Below are 17,876 nucleotides of genomic sequence, written 5' to 3'. Positions count from 1 at the left end.
CAAAATGTTGTATCCATCAGACTTTGCAGAGAACGATTCTGTTTAAAGGCCACTGAAGTCGCTACCGCTCTGACTTCATGTGTCTTGACTTTGAGGAGCCTCTGATCCGACTCATCACACTGAGCATGAGCTTCTCGAATCAACAATCTAACGAAAAAAGACAAGGCATTCTTGGACATGGGCATCGAGGGTTTCCGAACTGCACACCACAGAGCGTCTGGGTTACCTCTCAGATTCTTAGTTCTGTCCACATAACACCGTAGAGCTCTAACTGGACAGAGAACCCTTTCCAATTCATCGCCAGTCAAATCCGAAAGGTTAGAAATCTCGAAGGATTTGGGCCATGGTCGAGAAGGGTTTTCGTTCTTGGCCAGAAACCCCAGTTGCAAAGAACAAATGGCTTTCCCATTCCGAAAACCAATGTTCTTGCTTAAAGCGTGAACTTCACTAACTCTTTTCGCAGTGGCGAGGGTAACTAGAAAAAGGGTTTTCAAGGTTAAGTCCTTAAATGAAGCCGAGTGTAAAGGCTCAAATCTGTCACTCATGAGAAATTTAAGGACAACATCCAAATTCCAGGCGATGGGAGCCGTTTGAATCTTCTTGGTCGTATCAAAAGACCTAAGTAAATCTCGTAGATCCTTATTATCAGAAAGGTCTAGGTTCCTGTGTCGAAAAACCGTCGCCAACATACTCCTGTAACCTTTAATAGTTGATGACGAGAAGTTATGCTTAGTTTTAAGGTCCAAGAAAAAATCTGCTATTTGGGAAAGCGATGTACTGGAAGAAGAAATCGCGTTAGTTCTACACCATTCCCTGAACAACTCCCACTTGGACTGATACACCTTGATGGTTGAAGACCTTCTTGCCCTTGCAATTGCCTTGGCTGCCTTCTTCGAAAATCCTCTAGCTCTAGCGAGTTTTTCGATAGTCTGAAGGCAGTCAGACGTAGAGCTCGGAGGTTTTGATGATTTCGGGCCAAGTGAGGTTGTCTGAGAAGATCGGATCTCATGGGAAGGCTTCTCGGGACATCCACCATCCATTCCAGTACCTCTGGAAACCAGCTCCTTGACGGCCAGAACGGAGCTATCAGTGTCATTCTGGTCTCTTCGTGTGAAACGAACTTCTGAATCACTTTGTAAAGGATCTTGAACGGAGGAAAGGCATAAACCTCCATGTGTGACCAGTTCATCAGAAAAGCGTCTATGTGAAAAGCTTCGGGATCTGGAACCGGAGAGCAGTAACACTCTAGTCGTTTGGTCTTCGCGGTGGCAAAGAGATCCACGAGGGGTCGACCCCATAACCGCCACAGACTCTTGCAGATGTCCGGGTGCAGAATCCATTCTGTGGAGAGAACCTGACCTTTCCTGCTGAGTCTGTCTGCGCTCACATTGTTGACTCCCTGGATGAACCGCGTCAAAAGAGTCACCTTCCTTTCCTCCGCCCAGATGAGGAGCAGTCTTGCAATCTCGAACAGAGGCCAAGAGTGGGTCCCGCCTTGTTTCGCAATATAGGCCAGAGCTGTCGTGCTGTCCGAATTGACTTGGACTACCTTGCCCCTGATCTGCTTTTCGAAGCCGATGAGAGCCAGATGAATAGCTAAAAGTTCTTTTTGATTGATGTGGAGAGAGGTTTGCTCCACCGTCCAAGTCCCCGAAAGTTCCTGCTTCTCTAGAGTGGCTCCCCACCCCGAGTTGGAGGCGTCGCAACACAACACGAGGTTTGGGTTCCTCTGAAGTAAAGACAAGCCTTCTTTCAGTCTGGGCTCGTTGTTCCACCATTGAAGATGAGACTTGATGGAAGTCGAGATGGGAATGCAATCCCTGTCGAGGCTGTCCCCTTTCTTCCAATGGCGGTTGAGATGAAACTGAAGAGGACGCAAGAACAACTTCCCCAGGGTCACGAACTTCTCTAACGACGAGAGAGTTCCCAGAAGACTCATCCAATCTCTGACGGAGCAAAGATCTCTCTTCAGGAACGTTTGTACTTTTAGGAGGGCTGCTTGGATTCTCACCGACGACGGAAAAGCCCGAAAACTCCGACTGTGAATCTCCATCCCCAAATAAAGAATCTCCTGGGATGGAATCTCCATCCCCAAATAAAGAATCTCCTGGGATGGAATGAGTTGTGATTTTTTCGAGCTCACCAGGAGACCCAGTTCTCTGGAGAGATCCAAAGTCATCTTGAGGTCCTTCAAACAACAATCGGCTGAGGAGGCTCTTATCAGCCAATCGTCCAGATACAGAGAGGCCCTGATTCCCCTCGAATGCAGCATGCTTGCCACGTTCAGCATGATCTTGGTGAACAATAGAGGAGCCGTGCAGAGTCCGAAACAAAGAGCCCTGAACTGGAAGACCTTGTTTCCGTCCATGAACCTCAGATAACGTCTGCAGCTGGGATGAATCGGAAGGTGGAAATAGGCATCCTGAAGATCTAAAGAGACCATCCAATCGTCCTTCCTCACAGCTGCCAGAACTGTTTTCTGAGTCTCCATGGTGAACGTCGAGTTTTGGACGTAACCATTGAGCACACTTACGTCCAGAACCGGTCTCCACCCCCCGGAACTCTTGGGTACTAGAAAAAGGCGGTTGTAAAACCCCGGAGACGTAACATCTTGCACTTCCTCTATTGCTCGTTTCTCTAATAAAAGAGACATCTGTAGAAGCATGGCTTGTTTCTTGGGACCCTCTCTGTATTTGGGCGAAAGATCCACTGGATCTGTGACTAAAGGAGGATTGGTCAGGAAAGGGATCTTGTAGCCTTCCTTTAACACCTGGACGGACCAGGGGTCCGCTCCATTCCTCTCCCAAGCCTCCCAAAAGTGAGTCAACCTGGCCCCCACTGCTGTCTGAAGGAGAGGGCAGTCAGACTTTACCTCGGCCGGACTTGCCCCCTCTGCCTCTAGGTTTCCTTCCTTCTGGTTTAAAAGAGCCTCTTCCAGAGGGCTTCCCACGAAAGGACTGAGGACGAAACCCAGAAGAAGATTCCTTAGGTTTTCGAGAGGAGAATGACGGAGGCAAAACTTTCCTAGTCGAATGAGTAACTAAGTCATGTGTGGCCTTCTGAGTGAGAGCAGTAGCCACCTCGCCCACTAATTCCTGAGGAAATAAAGAATTAGACAAAGGTGCGAAAAGAAGGCCTGTCTTCTGATAGGGAGACACTCCTGCGGAGAGGAAGGAGCACATCGTGGCCCTTTTCTTGAGAATTCCAGCTGTAAACAAGGCAGCAAGTTCGTTGGAGCCATCTCTCACACCTTTGTCCAAGCAGGACATCAAATGAACTAAACCACTAGTGTCCGTTTCCGTCATATCAGAGACCCTCTTACTCAAAGCCCCCAAAGCCCAGTCCAAAAAATTAAAAACTTCGAAGGCCCTGAAAAGACCTTTAAGCAAATGGTCGAACTCTGGAATGGACCACCAAATCTTCGTCTTCCTTAAGGCAAGACGACGAGAAGCATCTACCAAACTTGAAAAATCCCCTTGTGCAGAAGAAGGAAAACTCAAGCCCAACACTTCACCAGTCTCATACCACACACTAGATTTAGAGGCTAACCTAGCGGGAGGAAAGGCAAAGGCCGTCTTGCCAAAAGCTTTCTTGGAGTCCAACCAAGAACCCATTAACTTCAAGGCCCGCTTAGAAGATCGAGAAAGAACCATCTTGGTGTAAACTGGAACCTTAGTAGCTTTACCTAAGATGAATTCAGAAGGCGGAGAACGAGGGGCCACAGGGGTAAAAGAATCCGGGAAAATTCCAGTCAAAATAAGCATAAACTTCATTCTCAGAGACTTCCTCAATAGGATTATCCTCATCCGACTTTTCCTCTGGTTCGTCTTCTGGCAGTGCAGCAACAGCCGCAGCCTGAACCGAAGGAACAACGTCTGGATGGGACTGCCTGTCAAGGCCAACATCTGAGTCAATTTGGTGGGGAGAAGTAGAAGTAGATTGATGCGAAACACGGACATGTAGACGATCATCCTCAACCAACAACTGCTTAGACCGCTTAGAATTCGACTGTTGTTGAACAGAAGAACGCTTGAAATCAGAAGGTAACTGTTGAAGATCGCCGCGAGGTCGCGTAAAGTCCGAGGATTGTTGCTGCGAACGATCAAAGTAGTCAGGATGTCGCCGCTGTAAACCAATGTTTTGACGCGCCGCGTCCAAAAGTTGTTGCCGCGGGCGATCCACTACTTCAAATTGTTGCCGCGTCTCGTCCACTTGTCGACGCCGATGCTCTTCCCCGCGACCAGAAAACGCAAACTGGTCAACCAAAACTCTCTGACGCGACTCATCAAAATCAACCTGGCGTTGAACACTTTGAATGGGAGACCGTCTAAGTGATAACTCGTCAAGGCCATATACCATCGAACGTTTGTGCGATAACTGGTCTGACATCGAACGCCCAGACACAACGCCAACACCTGGTTGATAAGAATCCATCAACGACGAGAGTTGTTCCTTCATAGACAAAAGCGCAGTCCATTTCGGATCAACAGAACTCCTAGAAGGAAGATTCGCACTAATGTCACCACGCATTTCAGGGGAAGAAAGCCAATCCGATGGAAGAGGAGGTGCATGAATAGTTACAAGGTCCGAATCGGAAGGAATCATATCCGCACGAACACGGTGATCTGAACGTTTGGCCGGAGTGCAAGCGCTGGGAGAACGGAAACGTTCCGGTGAACCCCACGAACTACATCCTGGCCGCACAGGCGATTCCCGACGCTGTGAAGCAACATGGGAGCGTTTAAGCGGTCTCGACGCTCGCCGCCAGATCTCACTTCCCGACCCTTCATCGGAAGACGGGGATAACGTATGAACCTCACCTTTCCTACGATGAGGGTGAACGACCTGAGCTACGGCAACAGGAACGTTCGAGGGGACGTCTGCACGATTGATGAAGCTTCTCGTTCCCTTAAGCCGTTCGACATTACTTCTCCCATGGGTTCGAGAGCTCGAAAGAGGTCTAAGGCAAGGTGAACGACAAGATCGTGCCGACGCACCCTCCGCAACACTAAACACATTATCAACACTTGTCACAACACCGAGAGAGTCACGATTCTTCGGTACCACATCAGACACTCGTGTCGACGCACCTTCCGCAACACTAACCACATTATCAACACTTGTCACAACACCGAGAGAGTCACGATTCTTTGAAACACTTTCCACAGTTCCGATAGGATCACGGTTTTTCAATACCTTTAACTCTGAAAAGATAGTATTTCTATCGGCTGCTAAGGACTCAACTTTCTCACCAAGAGACAAAATAGCAGTAAACATGTCCTTCATAGTAGGTTCCTGATCTACCACCACAGGGGAAGGAACAGGATTAGGAACAGGTAAATTAGGTAAGGTTCTATCCACAGATCGGGAAGAACTACGCCTAACTCCATCTCTCTCTAATCTCCTAACATAACGATCGTAAGTAACAAAATCATCATTAGTTAAGGAAAGACACTCATTACACCTATCATCTAATGAACAAAATTTACCCCTACATTTTACACAAATAGAATGAGGATCAATAGATCCATTAGGAAGTCGTGTACGACAACCCTCACTAACACACCTACGCTGAGCAGGGGAGGAGTCGGCCATTTTAAAGTTAACGTGAGAGACCGACAAGCAAAAAGTAAGGGAAAAAACAATAAAGAAAATCTCAAACAAAAAGATTTCAAGATAAGAACCAAGGAAAATTAATCAACGATAGCTTAAACTCAAAAAAGAACGTTGTACATCACCAAACAACTTCCCAAGAGAGTAAAAACACGAGAGCGAACTTCTGTATGTCAGTCAGCTATGACGGCAGAGAGAAGAACTGAAGTTGGTGTGTAGTTCCACCTGTTCTACCGCTAGGGTGCGGTTGGTACACCTGGCGTATCTTCGATAGCGCGAGATTTGAATTTTCTGCCCTGGCGTCAGGGACTTCAGCTCTTTTATATAACCAGCGGGTAAGTTTTATATTTAAAAATACCTATTTTTGAGTTATGACGACCTTGTCGCAAACGAGGGATATGTACTTGTCTATCTGCGTTAGCGCATGCGTATTCTCTGCCTCCAGGAAACCTTTGCAACGAATCCGGTTGCAGGAATAATGTATGTGCGACGAATCGCAACATTATTGCCCAAGGAATTTTGATCGTTCACTAACTGTAATATTTTCTTGAATGAGAGCGCACATGTTCTCAAACAAATTATACAGTCATAGAAGCGATAATTTCCCCTTTGGTTTACCCCTCCTCTTTAAGCGAGGAGCTAGCCAGTGTTCATTACACAGAAACGGATGTCTGGTTACCTGTGGGCGGGGTTTGAAACGTTCGTAAACGTAATGAAAAGTTGCCCACAGTGTTGCTATCGTTCTTCAACGTCAGCTACACTGTTCCTTCGGGATTAATTGTTCGAAACAATAACCCTGTAAGGATAGAATAAAAAAGTCTCGGAAGCCTATCATGTAAAACAGCGAGTCGTCGTACCCAGGGTACAATAATGGGGGAGGCCGACTCCATCAAACGGTAGAACCTGAGTTTAAGACAATAACCTCACAGTTTTTTCTTGGCTAGAGCGCATGCTCCGGGAAGGCTTATGGCCTTCATGAAGTTTTAACAACACCAATTGAAGTTCTATAAAATTTCCCAGGAACGAGTCTCCCGAAAAGGGTGAAGTCTCGTATGTGGGGTTTGCTTCAAGAAGACCAGACATAATTGCCATCAACCGCTTACCCAAAGGAGTTGCCATCGAACGCTTTCTCGCTAGTGGGAAAACTACCGTCTAAATCAGGCAAAGCCTGCCAGGGGAAATGAAATGGAATGTAAAGAATTTTTCATTCCCCGCTAATTTCCGTCTGCTAACCAAACCACTCGATGTGGGAGGGTGGAGGAAGATGACATTGGTTCGTTCGAAAACGAAAGGATCGGTGCTGGTGAAGCTAGCCTAGCTGACATAGTAATCAACTGGGAGTGTAGAGTGACATGTTAAGTCACACATTTGGGATACCCATCCCGTAGGGAGAGAGGTCGACCATAGAGTTTTTATAAAAAAAAAAAAAAAACTTGAGCGCGGAAACCGAGAGATTCGGATGAGATCCTAGGGGTTCAGAATCTATTTGTGAATTCCTTTCTCATGATCTTAGGGGATGTTGTGACGAGAACCCGCAGGAACTCTGTCGGAATTAATCGTGTCATAGTTACCTGTAGAGTCGGAAACCCCTAGGCAGCCGGCATCCCTCTGTCATAAGAGTAAAACTCTTGCTGATGATGGGTGGGTGCGAACACTTCACAGGACGAGTTCGAAAACTCTCTGTCATGAGAGTAAAACTCTTGTGCACGCGCGAACACTTCGCGCAACGAGAGTTCGAAAACCTATCTGTTATAAGAGTTGTTCGCGCACTTCAACTGATTGCACACACCTAGTTGTTCGCGCGCATAAGGTTGGTCGTGCGCGCCAATCCGGTCGTGAGCATATAAGGTTGGTCGTTCGCGCCAATCCGGTCGTGTGCGCCAGATCGGCTGGGCGCGCATAAGGTTGTCATACGCGCCAAATCAGCCGTGCACGCCAATTTGTGCGTGAAAGCTCTCAGTGTGGCGAGAGTACTCACTACTACTTTCACCCGAAGGTTCACGATAGCCTGTGTTGTGTGAGCGCGAACAATCAACACAACGAAAGTCCGCAAACTCTCTGTGATATAAGTAAGACTATGGTCACGAGAACCCGAAGGTTTAGCGTGAACTGCGTCGTGAGACCCCGAAGGGTCAGCACAAACGAGAAACGGAAGTTTCTCTGTCACGAGACCCCGAAGGATCAGCGTGACTAAAAGCACAAGAGACCAAAGGCCTAGCGTAGCCTGTGTTGCAAGACCCCGAAGGGTCAGCGCAATAGGAAACCGAAGTTTCCCTGTAACAAAACACGAAGTATCAGAGTGACTAAAGTTACGAGAGCCCAAGGGTTCTGTGTAACTAATGTTACGAGACCCCGAAGGGTCAGCGTAACGAGAAACCGAAGTTTCCCTGTCACAAAACACCGAAGTGTCAGAGTGATCAAAAGTTACGAGAGCCCAAGGGTTCAGCATAACTAATGTTACGAGACCCCGAAGGATCAGCATAACGAGAAACCGAAGTTTCCCTGTCACAAAACACCGAAGTGTCGGAGTGACTAAAGTTACGAGAGCCCACGGGTTCTGCGTAACTAATGTTACAAAACCCCGAAGGGTTAGCGTAACAAGGAACCGAGGTTCCTCTGTCAGGAGACCGCGAAGGTCAGCGTGATTGATGGTACAAGTTCCCGAAGGCTCAACGTTACCATCGTTACGAGAGCATGAAGGTTCAGCGTAACTTAAACCCGAAGGTTCAGCGTAACTTAAACCCGAAGGTTCAGCGCAACTGAAACCCGAAGGTTTCGAGCGGAGTCCCGAAGGACTCCTACTGTCATGAAAACCCACAGGATCAACATGACGAGAGCCAGAAGGCTCACGATCAAGCCAGCCCAAAGGGTGATCGTAACAAGACCCCAAAGGATCAAGGAGAACCAGCAGGTTCAAAGATAACACCTCCGCAGGGGATGTTTGTTCTCCCAAAAAAAAAACGTCGCTTAAGATAAGATTCTCGCTCCGCCCCTGAAGGAGAACCATAAGCGTAACGCGGGACAGCCAATGCCCAGAGGCGGTCTTCTCTCGAGAACGAGACTCGTTAACCCGAAAGGGTAACCTGCTTTGGAGAAAGCTCTGCCACCGTCCCTGGTGGATCAGCAAACTCCTACAAGTTATTTCTCGCGAACGAGAGGGAAGTTCTCCCGAAGGAGATCGCCTAAGACATGCTTCTCCCAGCTCCAAGGGAATAAAGCGTAAGCATAAAATATCTCTCTCGCGAACGAGGAAGAAGTCCTCCCGAAGGAGGACATCGCCTAAGACAAGCTTTCTCCCAGCTCTATGGGAAAAAAGCGTAGGCGTGATAATCTCTCTCTCGCGAACGAGAGAGAAGTTCTCCCGAAGGAGAACATCGCCTAAGGCAAGCTTTCTGCCAGCTCTATGGGAAAAAAGCATAGGCGTAAAAATCTCTCTCTCGCGAAAGAGAGAGAGAGAACTTCCCCTCGAAGGAGGAACATCAAGTTGAAGGTTGACAGCGATTGCTACCTCGTAACGTGGGCAGCTCACAAGCAACCACATGGAGCGCAGGATAACGAACAGGGCGGCCGTAGCCATCGGCCTTGTGTTCTACGTCGTTGCTACCTGTAGAAAAGAAAGTTGTGATCAATTACAATTCATGCTCCGCTGCACAACATACACTATTCGGGGAATAAGTCACCTTCCTTGCAAGATAATTCCTCAAAAGGGAGCTGAACTGTTATATACTTTAATTCAGTAATGAAACAAACACACGTCAGTGTTGAGAACCTGCCGACCATCAGCGCAGGGTAGGGCAGCAATGACAACTCCCTTATAGCAAAGGCAGTCTGATATGTTGTCAACAGTATCTAACAACATAAACGTATACTTCCATTTATAGATATATACACGCATATATATGAAAGATAAATGATAAAACACACAAGAGAAAAAATGACAGAAAAACAATCAAAGCAAGTCTTTGCGGAAGAGAAAGGCAGCATGTCCGTCCTCTACCGATCCATAAAGTAAAGTGGTTACTCAGCCGAGAGGTGTGAGTGAGCGGGGTAGCCAGTCTACCCCAACCCCCACCCGCTAACTAGCGGATGGTGTAGTTATCCCTCACTAAAATTACCATGGCTCGAGCTACGCCGAAAGTATACCCTATAAATAGCGAAGAGAGAGAGAGAGAGAGAGAGAGAGAGAGAGAGAGAGAGAGAGAGAGAGAGAGAGAGAGAGAGAGAGATTCCTTTTATAACTAATAATAAGGTCTGTAAACGAATTGTACAGAAAATGTGATACTGTTTAACATATTAGCGCTAATGTAATTTTCCTTCTGAAGAGATTTTGAGTGTTAAAAAAAATTATATAACTGTTATTCGTACTATATGTGCGATTAATCGCAATAAGGTAACATGACCTTGAGATCAGCTGATGCCTACTGAAAGTAATTGATTATTGAAATCCTCAAGAAATTGAAAAATAGAATACAAACATGCTTTAGTAAACCTCAATAATGACTAATGAAATATGAAGGCTTAATAAAAATGAAAAATTAAATACTGTATGAAGCTTTTAAAATTAACTACCTGTAACCAGTACGAGCGCGCGCGCACACACTCGCACAGAGATATTAGGGGGGCTATGACTTATTGCCTAAAGCCATCTGCACATGCACGAATGCAGACAAAGAGTGACAACGTATTTGCACGATAACTAATAATATCTATAAACAAACTGTGTGAAAACTGTGATATCCTGTAACATTTTGGTGCTGATGTAATATTCATCATGATATTTTTAATAAATAAAGAAATTATATGAAAAATACGCCGCTCGTATGTGCGCAATCTTTCGATACGGTAACGGGACGTTCAGATCAGCTGATCGTAACCAAAGGTAAACAAAATATAAGTAATTCTTGATGTTTAAAATTCTTCCGAAATTTAAAAATAGAATACAATAATGCTTTAATCGAGCATGTGATATCCTACTAAACAAGAAAATTAAATAATGATATACAGTAAGAAAATATTGAAAAAATATGACTTAGATGATTGCCGAATCATGACGCATCATAATAAATCTATAGAAACTTCCCTTTTTTAATTCATATGTCGAAATCGACTTTCGACGAGTCTCCCAGTCCCTATTTCCGTCGTAAGTCAACGACTACCTGTAAATCGCCCTGGGGTCGCAAAACAGAATGTCAATGGCAAAAATCCTATGCAGTTTATAGATGTTCTAAGTCCCCTTATCACGTGGTATGAATGTCAAAGTTGTCCTTAAAAAACAGAATTAGCCGGCCGGCTCCCTTAAAGATGCTATATATAATGCCAATATCTTATACTGCATTGTTTACTTTAACCATTTATAGAGACTGATAAAAACAACACAAATAATAGAATTGGGAATGAAAATAGAGAGAAAAGTAAACGGATGTACTTAAGCAGCAAACTTTTCCCCTTGACTCCAAAGATCTAAGTAAGATCTTCCCAAGAAGGGTTATCTCTGCAGAGATCATTTAAAAGGCCTTACATTGCCGTAGAGCTGATACCTCTGTTTATTTCTACCAGGCCCTATCCTGGCTATCTTAGAAAGTTTGACAAAGTATAGTGGCAATAATATTACAGTGAAAGAATATGGGAGATTTTCTTATTTTAAGGTAGATGTTAGCATTTAACCTGCTTAAAGAAGGAAGCAGTATGAACGACAGGTAAGGGTTATAAGAATAATTAATAAGTCTAGATATTATACCTGAAAAGCCCTTGTTGCCATGGTTACATCTGAAGTTTTAAGCTGAGCATCAACTCTTGAACACCACTTCATCAAGTCACGAGTAGAAACTAGCCTACCTGACAGCTTCATAGCTGTCATGTCAGGAATACCTAAACCCATGTCAGATGATACATCATTGTCATGCTGACCAGCAGAAAGCATGAGATATGTAGCAGTGAGTCTGTCTGCAATACTTTTTAATTCTGGCCACCTGTAAGAGAGCTAATATTAGTACTTGCCAAGCAATTCAGAGATATAATTATGAAAATGAAATAAAACTATACTTAAGTATAAACTATAAATACTGTAAACCTACAATTCTACAAGCTTTTATCAGGAAAAAAATTCTATTAGGCAAATACTGTATATATATTAAATCATGAGTTATGATGAAACAAATCCAGATAAAAATCAATTAACCATTATACCAAATTAAAAATATTAAACTTACTTTGCTGATACAAGATGCTCTAGTTCTGAGCGTGATAATGTTTCAAGAGTCACTTTAGTCCATAACTTGTCTAGAAGTTTTGTACAACCGCTGACAATCCTTGATCCACCCATTGTCCGACGAGTAGCAAAGAGTTGAAATGCAGGATGAGCCCGAACATTTCCATACCCTATAGAAAAAGATTTTTAATAATCATCATCTCCTCCTACAGCTACTGAGGCAAAGGGCCTCGGTTAGTTTTAGCCAGTCGTCTCTATCTTGAACTTTCAAATCAATACTTCTCCATTCATCACCTACTTCACTCTTCACAGTCCTCAGCAATATAGGCCTAGGTCTTTCAGCTCTTCTAGTGCCTTGTGGAGCCTAGATAAAAGTTTGGTTAACTAATCTCTCTTGGAAAGAGCAAAGAGCATGCCCAAACCCTCTCCATGATCTCATCAATATAGGGTAATAAGCAAATTAGTTAATTCTCACCTGCATATAAACTAGTTCTCACAAATATTTTCAAATGTCGATGTCTAACCGAACACTAAAATTATTCCCATTTTCTTTCCTTTACCCCTCTAGATGATATGGTGCAGTATGGAAATACTGTAATTGCATGTGGGTAAGCCATTTCTCCATTTTGTCTTTGTTTCAAAGCTGGAACTAGTTTAACAGCCTCTTTACATCAATAGTCATAGGGGAGGCAGGTGGACGGTGTATATGAATGCAAGGTGAGTATATAAATAACTAATTGCATTATCAAAATTCAGTTTATTTTTATGAACTTTGCCTGGCATTCATGTTGCTGTCTTCCACATTTAAATGGTGGTAAGAAGAAGGTAAAAATACAGGAAATCTAGATTCCTAGCTTTATTATATATCATAATGAGTAGACTAATCTTTAATTGAAATTAGTTTTATGGAAATTCACCATAAACCCAAAAATTGTAATAACTATTACAATGAGTTATCAAATTCCTTTATATCCTTATCAAATTCTAGGGGCTAGAACTTGGTAATGATATAAAGGAATTTAAAACGTAAGATTGCCTATAAGATATACACAAGGCTTAACTTTAGAACCATATTTTTACTAAACAGTATTACAGTATATAACATCTTGAAATTTCACATAGAGAAATTAATACTACTGTAAACCTTAAAATGAAAGTTCAAAATCTTGCTTAAAAGAAAAAAAACTTTAACTACATCATCTACATTTTCCACAGCACCCAATGGCCAGAAATGAGCTTAGTAAAAATATACTTTGTACACCATTGAGCTGCTTTCAAAATTCTATCCAAACAAAGATTTCTACAAAAACTAAGAGAAGGCATTGCACTTCTAATACCATGAATTTAATCCAACTCTGAGTAAATACTGTACATTATAACCTTATATACTAGAATAAACATAAGACATCAATGAACTAGTATACCTAAGCATGGTGTCAGAATTCGGTATAATTATAATGAAGTTGAGGATAAAGAAGGGTTATGAACCAAAATGACAAATTTGTAAGTATTTGTATTTTTCCTAATGATACAAACCTATAGCTATTTATTGGAGATATAACTTTAGGCAAAGGTGAATGACGAGCCATAAGACTTTTAGCGAGGGTTAGCAATCCATCCGCTAGTTAGCAAGGGAGTGGGAGGTACTTTGCTACCCTGCTCACTCACACACCTGGGCTGAGTTATCACTTTTGCTTAGAGATAGGATTTCTAGGGAGATAGGTGCTGGTGGGTCAAAATGTATAAATAACTACAGGTTTGTATTGTTGGGAAAAATACAAACTACTTCCAAATTTGTCATTCGTTCCATCACTAATACAAACTAACGCTATCTACAAGGGATGACTTACCCCTTAGAAGGGTGAAAGGCTGCAACAATCTGGCTTATCAGCATTTGACCTGGGTTTTCCTCAATACGTACTCTGCATGTAACTGGTAGGAACCATTAAACATCGCTAAATACCATACTATGCACGGCCAGCAACCTACGTAAGTTGTGTACTTGTGATACTAGAACTGTGACTGGTCCAAGTAAGAGTTCTCCATATCAGTGGACTCTTCCGAGGGTACCATGGACGTTACCCAATCCCACCTCGCCAAGGGGTATGGGAACGTAACGAGTATATTTATCTATACTAGGTTACACAAAGAAAATGGGTCTCCTTTCAGACAGCGGATGTCAGCTTTGCAGAGTACTGTAGGTACTGTTAACCTACCCCACGAGTGAAAGATGAAAGAAAAAGCCTGTCATTCATCCCAAACTTATCCATGATTAAACTCGGCCCTCCCTAATCGGCTACTTGTCCATCAAGGAGCCTGAGGTTTTAAAGCCACCACAGGATCAATGGAGAACATCTCCATGTTCCTCTGGGTCACGTCTTGCATGAAGTGGGTGGTGAAGGTCATTTTATGGTTCTATACACTGCAAGACAAGGCCTGTATCACAGAATAGTCTTAAGAAACACTAGGGGGAACTCTTGCACCTAACGTCAGCTCTCAGTCTCTTCTATAAAGAGAAGAATCAGGATTCAATGCTTGGTCCATGACCTTGTGAATCCAAGACGAGAACGTGTTCTTGGTGATCCTTTATTTGACCTTCCCTGACCTGACGAAGAGTGCTGACACTCGGGGATGAGCTCTTGTAGTTTCCTTGAGGTAGGGCCTAAAGTTTCTCTTTGGCATAGTCACCATTTATCTGGATCATTGATCATGCTGAAAAGGACTCCAAGACAGAAGGGTTGAGATTCTGGGATCTGAGCTGCCAGAAACGAGGTCAAGTATTACCTAGCCCATCGCCGTGAATGAGACGCTAAAGGCAGCCCATGGGGTTTACCGACTCTTGGCAGAAGCCAACATGATAGGGAGACCTGTCATCGAGGTCAGGTGAACATCTCCTGCTTGAGATACTACCGCTAGAGAATTATGGGTTCTTTTGACTGGACAGACAGTACTACACTGGATCCTTCTATCTGGTTACAACTAATTTTCCCTTTGCCTACACACACACACTGAATAGTCTGGCCTATCCTTTACATATTCTCCTCTGTCCTCATATAGCTGACAACACAGATTACCAAACAATTTTTCTTCACTCAGGGGGTTACTGCACTGTAATTGTTTAGTAGCTACTTTCCTCTTGGTAAGGGTAATAGACTCTTTAGCTATGGTAAGCAGCTCTTCTAGGAGAAGGACACTCAAAAATTAAACCAATTGCTCTCTAGTCTTAAGTAGTGCCATAGCCTCTGTACCATGGTCTTCCACTGTCTTGGATTACAGTTCTCTTGCTTGAGGGTACAATCGAGCACACTATTCTATTTTATTTCTCTTCCTCTTGTTTTGTTCAAGTTTTTATAATTTACTGTATATGGATATTCATCTTAGAGTTGTTACTTTTCTTAGAATACTTTACTTTCCTTTTTTCCATTCCTTACTAGGCTATTTTCCCTATTGGAGGCCCTGGGCTTATAGCATCCTTCTTTTCCATCTAAGGTTGTAGCTTAGCAAGTAATAATTACTTACTTACTTACTTACTCATACTCTGTGGGACTCGGACCAGGCTGATCCATTGCTGCTTTGACCGTTCGTCTCCAGAGAGCCCTATCCTCCACAAGCTCCATCCACTCGTTAGGATTTATTTCCAGGATGTCCAAATCTTCAATTAAGTTATCCATCTATCTCTTTCTAGGCCTTCCTCTTGGTCTGGTACCTGTGGGTTTACCTAACATAACTCTTCTAGTCAGCCTTCTCTATTTTAGCCATATGTCCTGCATATTGAAGTCTCTACGATCTAATAACATTGGAGATAGGCGGTAGTCCTGAGAGAGATATCAATTCATGATTGTGGTGCCTGCAGCACCCTCCAGCTTCGTCATCCCAAACTGGTCCCCAGATCCGCCTCAAGATACTACGTTGAAAAACTTAGCTACCCCTCCCCCCTCACACACACCGGCGATTAACTCACTTTACTTAGAAGTAGGACTTATCTTGGGGGACAGGGCTGGCGGGCACATAACTGTAGCATAAATAGCTAAGGTTTGTATCGTTAGGAAAAATACAAATTATCTACGAATTTGTCATTTGTTCCGTAACTGAATACAAACCACGCTATTTACATGGGGTGACTTAACCCTTAGGAAGGGAGGTAAGTCCCCTGCCATACTGGCTTTGGCTTGCCCGGGGGCCCCGAACCCGAGTTCATAGAGCAACTCAAGGGTTGGGGCCCCAGCGCCTCGCAGACAGCTGAGGGGCTGCTGCGGCCTACGTAAGTCATGTGTGAAGGTGAGCAGTGACACGTCCTAGGAAGTTGACCTGGAGTTTATTTTCCAACTGCCGTAGTGAGTGCCCATGTTTCACATCCATATAGGACCAATGGACAAATAATGGCAGTATATATTTGTGTTTTAGTGAGCCTAGATAAAATTCTGGATCTTAAGGTGTTATCAAGTGCCCATGAGTATCTTGTCCCTACTGCAATCCTTAGTCTAACTTCTTCCTGGATCATGTTGTGTGATGTTATGGTGGAGACAAGATATTTAAATGTGGATACTGCTTCCAGTTGTGATCCTCCAAAATCCACATCTCCAACTAGATTTGGTGTTCTTGAAAACTACATTATCTTAATATTTACATTGTTTATTTTCATGCCTTTACATTCTGCATTGTTTTTAAACTGTACGTATGTTATGTTTCTTCGATGCTAGGAAGATGTTCTCCACAAAGGCCCACATCATTGGCATATCCAAAATCTGTCTAACATCATATAATCCAGCTGGATGGGTAATCTAGTAGGAGGTGAATTTAGCATTATCCATATCAGTACTAAGTTAAACACAGCGGACATAAATGTTCCTGCGGAACGGCACTAGGGACCAGGGCAGGTACACATGACTGACAGAGAAGATACACACACAAACAAACTGGAAAGAAAAACCAATAAAGTAATTAGTAATGGCAGTCAAAATTAGTGAAGAGGAAGAGCGGCAACAACTGTTCTCCTTCAGAGACAAAAGTAAAGTGAGTTACAGTCACATGTGTCTGAGAGAGAGTAGCTACTACTGTACCCCCATCCCCTGCTAACTAGCAGTATGGGTGGGTAACCCTCACTAAAAATCTAATGGCTGGTCTTTCAGCTTCACTGAAAATAGTCCCCTATAAATAGCGTTGGTTTGTATTCCAGTTACAGAACAAAAATAAATTAATTACAAATTTTTCATTCGTTCCACCACTAAATACAAACCAATGCTATTTATAGGGGATCATACATACATATACCAAAGGCACTTCCCCCAATTTTGGGGGGTAGCCGACAACAACAAGAAACAAAACAAAAAGGGGACCTCTACTCTCTACGTTCCTCCAGCCTAACCAGGGACTCAGCCGAGTTCAGCTGGTACTGCTAGGGTGCCACAGCCCAACCTCCCACATTTCCACCACAGATGAAGCTTCATACTGCTGAGTCCCCTACTGCTGCTACCTCCGCGGTCATCTAAGGCACCGGAGGAACCAGCAGGGCCTACCGGAACTGCGTCACAATCGCTCGCCATTCATTCCTATTTCTAGCACGCTCTCTTGCCTCTCTCACATCTATCCTCCTATCACCCAGAGCTTTCTTCACACCATCCATCCACCCAAACCTTGGCCTTCCTCTTGTACTTCTCCCATCAACTCTTGCATTCATCACCTTCTTTAGCAGACAGCCATTTTCCATTCTCTCAACATGGCCAAACCACCTCAACACATTCATATCCACTCTAGCCGCTAACTCATTTCTTACACCCGTTCTCACCCTCACCACTTCGTTCCTAACCCTATCTACTCGAGATACACCAGCCATACTCCTCAGACACTTCATCTCAAACACATTCAATTTCTGTCTCTCCATCACTTTCATTCCCCACAACTCTGATCCATACATCACAGTTGGTACAATCACTTTCTCATATAGAACTCTCTTTACATTCATGCCCAATCCTCTATTTTTTACTACTCCCTTAACTGCCCCCAACACTTTGCAACCTTCATTCACTCTCTGACGTACATCTGCTTCCACTCCACC

The 17,876-nt window shown here is 43.8% G+C and overlaps 1 protein-coding gene across 1 annotated transcript in view; it reads right to left on the bottom strand.

Annotated features, from left to right (window-relative positions):
- The window catches only part of LOC137616420 (midasin), an 814,866-nt gene that overhangs the window by 589,395 nt on the left and 207,595 nt on the right, over positions 1 to 17,876 (bottom strand). The window contains exons 8-9 of the mRNA XM_068346159.1: positions 11,823 to 11,991; positions 11,351 to 11,582 (exon numbers count right to left, since the gene is read on the bottom strand). Coding sequence (XP_068202260.1) covers positions 11,351 to 11,582; positions 11,823 to 11,991 — 401 coding nt within the window. The remainder of the gene's footprint in view (positions 1 to 11,350; positions 11,583 to 11,822; positions 11,992 to 17,876) is intronic.

This window comes from Palaemon carinicauda, chromosome 22 (genome assembly GCF_036898095.1).
Source record: "Palaemon carinicauda isolate YSFRI2023 chromosome 22, ASM3689809v2, whole genome shotgun sequence".
NCBI lineage: Eukaryota > Metazoa > Arthropoda > Malacostraca > Decapoda > Palaemonidae > Palaemon > Palaemon carinicauda.
Note: the sequence above shows the minus strand (reverse complement) of the source record. Positions and strands in the feature narration are given on the sequence as shown.